This window comes from Morone saxatilis, unplaced genomic scaffold, assembly GCF_004916995.1.
Source record: "Morone saxatilis isolate NCDOM2014 unplaced genomic scaffold, NCSU_SB_2.0 Contig18, whole genome shotgun sequence".
Lineage (NCBI taxonomy): Eukaryota > Metazoa > Chordata > Actinopteri > Moronidae > Morone > Morone saxatilis.
The window spans coordinates 29,110,500-29,118,113 of record NW_023339740.1 but is presented as its reverse complement, the minus strand read 5'-3'; the positions used below and the strand labels follow the sequence as shown (position 1 = coordinate 29,118,113).

At 45.2% G+C, this 7,614-nt stretch overlaps 1 protein-coding gene across 1 annotated transcript in view; it reads right to left on the bottom strand.

Annotated features, from left to right (window-relative positions):
* Positions 1 to 91: 91 nt before the first annotated feature.
* The window catches only part of LOC118328768 (serine/threonine-protein kinase MRCK beta-like), an 8,033-nt gene continuing 510 nt past the window's right edge, over positions 92 to 7,614 (bottom strand). The window contains exons 2-12 of the mRNA XM_035662667.1: positions 7,106 to 7,236; positions 5,760 to 5,908; positions 5,577 to 5,674; positions 5,377 to 5,456; positions 4,943 to 5,014; positions 4,790 to 4,861; positions 4,586 to 4,691; positions 3,681 to 3,817; positions 3,451 to 3,590; positions 2,745 to 2,826; positions 92 to 463 (exon numbers count right to left, since the gene is read on the bottom strand). Coding sequence (XP_035518560.1) covers positions 239 to 463; positions 2,745 to 2,826; positions 3,451 to 3,590; positions 3,681 to 3,817; positions 4,586 to 4,691; positions 4,790 to 4,861; positions 4,943 to 5,014; positions 5,377 to 5,456; positions 5,577 to 5,674; positions 5,760 to 5,908; positions 7,106 to 7,236 — 1,292 coding nt within the window. The 3' untranslated portion in view covers positions 92 to 238. The remainder of the gene's footprint in view (positions 464 to 2,744; positions 2,827 to 3,450; positions 3,591 to 3,680; positions 3,818 to 4,585; positions 4,692 to 4,789; positions 4,862 to 4,942; positions 5,015 to 5,376; positions 5,457 to 5,576; positions 5,675 to 5,759; positions 5,909 to 7,105; positions 7,237 to 7,614) is intronic.

The following is a 7,614-nucleotide window of genomic DNA, read 5'->3' as shown; positions in this document are numbered from 1 at the left end:
GCAGTTAGCTACTTTTAGCAACAAGTCCATCAGGGAACTCAATTCAATTCAATTTAATTTTATTTGCATAGCGCCAATTCATAACAGAAGTTATGACACACAAATAGAGCAGGTCTTTATTGATTATTATTAAATCCTCTTGGTACTTCTGAAAACTTAAATAAAGATGAATCTTTCAGTAACGGTACTCAGTACAGTCTGTCAGTAGTAATTAGCTGTAGAACGTAGCAGAAAATCCTTACTGACCGAGCACAGCAGCAGACAACGTGGTCTTGATGATGGGCAGCGAGGCATCATATGCCTCGTGCAGAACATGGACCTGACGGTTCTTCAGCAGGTTCTTGGTCAGGATGCTCTGCAGACTCTCCAGGATCCTGACCCACTTCCTCTTCTCCACTTCGCTCTCCGCCAGCACCAGCAGAGACACCGAGGAGAGCTGCGAGATCAGCTGTGACGAGGTCACCTGATCACAGCAACAACAAAGGTCAGAAAGTGTTCTTTCCAGATAAGAGGACACTTAGCAGAGTAATAGCAACATGGGGTGCTGCATGTGATGAACTTATTGCTTATTAACACTGCATCATGTACACTACAGGCCAAAAGTCTGGAAGCAACTTCAAGTTTCTGTTTACAATACCTTTCTTAAAAACCAGTATGAATTATTTGAATTTTGGGATGTGTTTACTGCATGATCAGACTTTCACTGATATGCACCATTTTCCTTAATTTACCTTTAGGTATACATTGATGTTACATTGTAATGATGTAACATTGCTGAATAAATGTTAACAAAAGAAAAGAAGGGCTTAGCTTTAGGGTTGAGATGATTTGCAAGAGTCACAAGTTCAGTGCAAAAGTAAAAAACTAATCACAGTTTGCATTACTCAATTCAGATCTTTGACTTTTAAAAGTTTGCATACAAAACTCCCAATAAATCTCAACTGTGTAAAGAAACAAGAGTACAGATTTCTACATTGAGGAGAGAAGGATACACTGAAAGAGAAATTGCAAAACGCCTAATGGTGTTCAACATAGGAGTTCACTACACCCTTAAGAGACTAGAAGAAACTGTAAGTTATGATGATAGAAAAAGGTCTGGAAGAAAGAGGGTTACTACAAAAGCAGAGGATGAACATATCATTGTCACCAGTAAGAGAGATCGCCGAAAAACAGCACCACAAATAAGGTAGGAAATCAACATGACAAGGTCAAAACCCATATCTCTGACAACTGTGAAAAGACATTTGAGAAAAACCACTACTTTATCCAAAGAACAAGAAAAAAAAGATGAGAGATGAACGGGCTGACTGACTGGAAACAAGTTCTCTGGACCGGGGAAAGCCGGTTTTAACTATTTGGTTCAAATCGCAGTCTATGTCCGCAGACAAACTGGTAAACATCTCAAAGCTCCATGCATAACACCCACAATAAAGCATGGAGGTGGTAATGGGGATATTTTGCAGGTGATAGAGTAGGTTTCATGAAGAAGGAACAGTACCACTCCATCCTCCAGCATCATGCAGTTCCATCTGGACTAAGACTTGTGGGTCGAAAGTTTGTTTTGCAGCAAGATAATGACCCTAAGCATTCTTCCAAGCTCTGTCAGGGTTACCTAGACAAAAAAGAAGAGGAAGGTGTTCTTTGAAAGATGGTTGGCCCCCTTAGTCTCCAGACCTCTCTCCAACTGAGCTTGTGTGGGACATTGGATCGACCAGTAAGAAAATAACCCTAACTTAAGAAAGCTTGGAATGCGGGGCGCAAGGTTAGCTCAGTTTGTAGAGCTGGCGACCCATATACAGTATTGCTGCAGCGGCCCGGGTTCGAATCCGGCCTGTGGCCCTTTGCTGCGTGTCATCCCCTCTCTCTCTACCCACCTTTCCTGTCGATCTTCAGCTGTCTTACCCAATAAAGCCATGAAAAGGCCCAAAAAAATAACAAAAAAGAAAGCTTGGAATGCAATTCCCGGCACATACCTTAAAAAAACTTGCGGAACGAATGCCTTGTATATGCCATGTTGTTGTTAAAGAGGAGGAGGTCACTTTGAAGAAAGCAAAGTCTAAGCAAGAAAAACCCAAATACCTGATAATTATAGTAAAAATGTATTCTGATAAGTGACTCTTTAATCATGTTTATTTGGTTGCAAAGTATACCAATGAAACACTGATCTTTTCTTGTACAAATTTGAGCTTGCTTCCAAACTTTTGGCCTGTAGCGTAGCTCTGGCAGGTTGTGAGCTTTGCTTTAGTTTCCCCCATAAGCACATTCAGTTGTCACAGTCGTTCCTGTCTGGCCTGCTGCTGCTCAGGGCAGGCTGCCCCTCCGGAGAGAGAAGACACAGCAGGAATGAAGGCAACTGCAGGGTTCGCTGAATTGACTAGCTACTACCAAGGCAAAGAAGTGCTTGGTGTGTGTGGGGGGGGGCAGACCAGCCTGTGGACACCTGTTAGGAGTGACGGTGACAGCCAAATAGGTCGGTGTGTTTACCTGAGAAACTACATCTAACAAACTGCTGTATCAGCAGCACCACTGACTGTTTGTTTTACCAACCCAAACACAACCAGAGCTGCACACAATACAGCCTCTGTTCTTGACTCTGTTAACTCAACAGCTCCAGAGGAGGAAGAAGTGATGGGTGAGCCATTCAGGCTTTCGTCATACAGGGCTTGGTTTCATCCAAACTGGGTTGGAAAAAATGACAGAAGCAGTCAGAGGTCAGACAGTGAGTGGTGAGTGGGGTTTCCTACCCTGAAGATGCAGGGGATGTCCTTCCTGGTGGCGTGGATCACATCTGACGCCAAGACAGAGCTGACGGAAAACTCCTCATCTCTGTAACACAAACAACATTGTTTCCAGTATCGATATATGACAATGTAGACAGTGTATTAAACTGAAAACTCTAATTCCACTGTTGAGAAAAACCTCAAATCTGGTTGGACCTTCTCAAAACTACCCAACTAAAGACTTTCTGAATCCTTTCAGAACTACCCTAACCTTTTTAAATCTAGGGGAACCTTCTCACTATTAAACTACCCACATTTTCTTAAAGCTTCTTGAACCTTTTCAAAAGACCAACAAAAACTTCTCAAGACTATCTCTACATTGTCAATACCGTCTCAACCCAAACCATTAACCACTTAAACCTTCTCAAAACTACCTAAGTCCTCTCAACACTATCTGACTCTTCAAAACTACCTAGATCTTTACAGAAGTACCCTAACCTTTCTGGAACTACAGTAACTTTCTTAAAACTTCTAGAACCATGTCAACAGACCACCACTATCCAAATTGTTTCAAACTATCCACATTTTCTTAAAACTACCTGAAACCTCCTCAAATCTTATGATCATAAATCTTCCCTGACCTCCACAAATCCTCTCATGATAACCAGAACCAAGAATTTCTGAGACTGCCTCTGACTCCCTGTGAGCTGACACACAGGTTCACAGTTACCTGAGATCCAACACCAGACTAGCCACCACCCCTGGCTGGGTGGACTTTCCCTCTGGGACGTCGTAGAGAAACAGTTTACAATCGGAGACCACGGCGAACGCTCGCTGCCAGCCCTTCTTCACACCGCTGGGCTTTGGGATCTGACAGAAAGACAGCAACATGTGAATACAGTACTGTGGAACTACAGCACAACTACTGCATCAGCACTGCATCTGTACTCCGTCACTTACCCTGACGTAGCCCTTGTAGGCGGTGCCGATGCCCCTCTGGACGTCGATGCCCTGCGGCCTCTTGGCCTGCTCTGCTGGAATTGGACAGACCAGGGGGGCGTGGTCTTTACAGGAAACGTGGCAGATGAAGGAACACACTGAAGAAAGACAGTCAGACAGTCTTTATAAGAACAATCATAGAGTGTTTAAGAACACAAATAATGTTAATAATGTGAGTACTTTATTATTTGTGTCATATTACTTACCGTTTATTCTACATCAAAGTTCCCATGAAGTCATAATCAGTCTTTGTATCACATCTATCTACTAATGCTGCGTCCAATCAAACGCTTTCCCCCTTCTGACGCCGCCGGAGCACAGTGTTTCTGAAGGCTGTTACAGACACCTACCGTATAGATACATTAGCTAGCTCAGCTTTCTAACTGTATTCAGTGATTTTGGTGAAACTGGACCAGATTTTATGGGGAAAATATTTCCTGGTTTTCCCTCTGACGTCCTCCGGCTGCTCAGCTTCGACTCTCTGTGATTTACAGAGTTACCGGACGGACAGATAGCTTTAGCTAAAGTAGCTAACCCCTAATTAACTGCTGCTAACTGTATCTGCCGCTAGCGGTCGACAGAACCGGGCTCAGCAGCCGGACCGGGATCGAACACAGCCTCCGAGACCAACAGGGAATAACGGTACAGTGCCGAGGTCAGTTACAGAGTTTCTGATGGACAGATAGCCAACTGCTAACTGCCATTAACTCTATCAGCCGTGCAGCTAACCTAACTGACTCATCCGTGGGATAACCAGCTTCATACTTCATTCCCTGTTGGTCTTGGAGATCTTGATCCTGTGTCTCACTGTCTCAAAGATTGTTACCTGGAGGCTAACACTAAGCTGTGTGTATGTGGTTGCGTACCTTCACAGCCGTATCCCTGCCTGATGAGTCCCACCATCAGGGAGGTGCAGTGGGTGCACTGGGTTGGACTGGAGAACGTCTTGATACTCAGCTGGTGAGCTTTGGGCTGTGAACGACAGAATTAATGAAAGTGATTCTTGTTTTACTGTTTATATCTGATTCATTATCACAGGTAAGGTCACACCTGGGGACACAGTAGCGTACCTTTGGTGTGGTCAGTGCTGAGCTCTGGTATGTGGGGGAGGGGCTCGGTGGGACTGATGTTGCTTTAACTTCCTGTTGACACAAACAGGTGGTTGACTGAGGTCAGGTAAAGGAACATATACAACCTACAGACCTCCAGTGTGTGAGACTGACCTCATGTTCGGAGGCGGTCGATGGCGATGGGGGCGTGGTCTCTTTCTCGGGGGGGGAGTCTATGTCTGTGGTCTGCAGGTCAAAGAAAGAAGAAACATTAACGTGTTCTGAATGTGAACAGCAGTCATTTTAATCTGCGTTAGGCTAATTTTTAGGGTTCCCACTTCCTTTAAGAGATCTCATTCTGACATTTTCCAGGAGCATTTGATAATTCAGGACAGCACTTGTTCACCTCATCATCATGTGACCTGGGCTTATTATGTGATTGGTTGCCCACTGATGCCCGACCAATCACATGAGTGAATGTGATTGGCATAGTGAATGAGCCCAGGTCACATGATGATGATTTTACTTGATTGTACGAAAGTTAAACCTAGTCTAAACCGACAGACAGACAGACAGACAGACAGACATAGACAGACACACAGACTCACTCTGAAGGTTAGGTCAGGAGCCAGAGGAGACGTGTTGAAATATTCAAAGATGGAGTCCTGGAAGTCTGGAAGTTTAAGACCTGCAGACACAAACAGGTTCATGTGTGTAATGACAGAAAGGGGGGACGGCTCATGTACAGGATGTGGATTAACAGAGGACCATGGGTTGAACCCTGAGGGACTCCAGGACCTGGTCTCACCTTTGTCAGAGCGGAAGCGACTCTCCTCCATTTCCTTCTTCAGACTTTCCATCTGCTCCGCCATCTCCCTGCTCCTCTCTTCCGACTCCTTCAGCTTACTGCAGACAGACAGACAAGTGAGAACAGAGACAGACTGTAAGGAGAGACAGACAGGTAATGGTTTGTCTCTGTGTGACCTCTGACCTCTCCAGGTTGATGTTGGTGGCCTTGACTTTGCGCAGCTCCTCCTGAACCAGCTGTTTGGCTCTGATCTCAGCGTCCAGGGCCGACTGCAGCTCCAGACGAGCCGACATGTCTAACTTCTGACTGCGACGCACCTTCCACAGGGGGTCCTGGGGGGGGGGAGAGAAACGGGAGACAGACATTTGAATAATGAGGATCACAGATGTCTGGCTCTACAGCAGAGCAGATAACCATGGCAACAACATGGATCCATTCAGGTGCTTTCAGACAGCGGGTTTCCTCCACAGTCGCCATTGTTCTCAGCATAAACGCAGTGGCAGCGACAACGAGAGCGAGAATTCAAAGTTTACGATAGTTCAACTGTTTAAACTCACCGCTGTTGCTCGCTGAGTTGCCATTGGCGACCACACTGCTGTCTGAAAGCACCTTTACACTGAAGGTTACCCCTCATAGACGATAACAGATGGATCAGTCAGCCAATCAGAGCAGCCCATGAACACACAACGTTATACCTCCTGATGATGTCAGTGCTGGGTCATAATATGACATCACCCCTTCCTGATCCTGGAAAACCTGGGTGCTCTCAAGGACTGTTGGGAGCCAAACTACCTTCTTACCTAAAAGGACGTTGGGCCACTTCCGTCTCAAGAACCACAAGAACTCCTTCAAGAATTACTGGAAACTCACAAGATCCTTGAACCTCCCTGGACAATCAATCAAATCCCTTTGGATCCAACTGAAATCCTAACAAGAACATGCAAACTCCTTCAAGGATGACTTGAAGCTCTAAAGAACCCATGGAGGACGTTCCACCAGTACCAGTACCTAAAGGACCCCTTAAATGTCTTTTAAAGGATTTTTATCACCCTGCAATTCTACAAGATCAATCAAGCTACCTTGATACCTGGTACTCTCTTAAGGTCCCCTGGAATTTAACACCCATGAACCTAAATGGAGTCCTTAAACTACATCAAGGAGCCCTTGACTGCCACAACATCCCCACGTCACTATTAGGAACCCTAAAAAACCTGGAACTACCTCAAGAACCCTGTGAAACCCTTCCAACACCCAGTTCCCCCAAAAGACTACTGCAATTCTCCAAACCCCTGGAATTTCTTCAAGGACTCTGAGGACCCTGAAACTCCCTCACTTGTAACTCCATAAAATCACTGACTTTCTTCAAAATCCTACTGATGGACCACCAGAACTTCAGGACCCAGAACCCCTGAAAGTCCTTGAAGCCCACTGGTTTATTATGAGTGACAGACATGCAAGCCAACAGCCATGCAAGCTTCCCCATCCAAAAAGATCCCTGATTGGCTGGAAGCATTGACTGACACACTCACCCTCCTGTCTCCACCAATAGGAGGCCAGGGCTTCTTAGGGGGCGTGGACACTCCTGACTCATGCTGAGACAGCAGATTAAAAGAAATATCAACACACGCCAACACAGACAGTACAGACAACAGTAAAGACACTAAAACAGAGAAAGTACAGACACTAAAACACAGAAAGTACAGACAGAACAGACAATAAAACACAGACAGTACAAACACAACTACAGACTACTGTATAGTACAACTGTGTCAGTCTGTGTTCTGGTTGCAGTACTGACTGACTGACTGTCAGTGGACGACAGCTGAACAGGTGAAACAATACACAGTGGGCGGGGCTATATACACTTCCTTCTTCTCTTTCACAATAAAAGCCTGCCATTTAGTTTTATGTCACAACCAACAAGGTAACACTGTGTGAAGTGTTCCAGGTTCTCTGGGTTTTTAAGGTCTGTGGAATACTGGTGTTGGTACTGGGTCCTGACCTGGTTCCATACTGGTCCTATGTGTGTGTGTGTGTG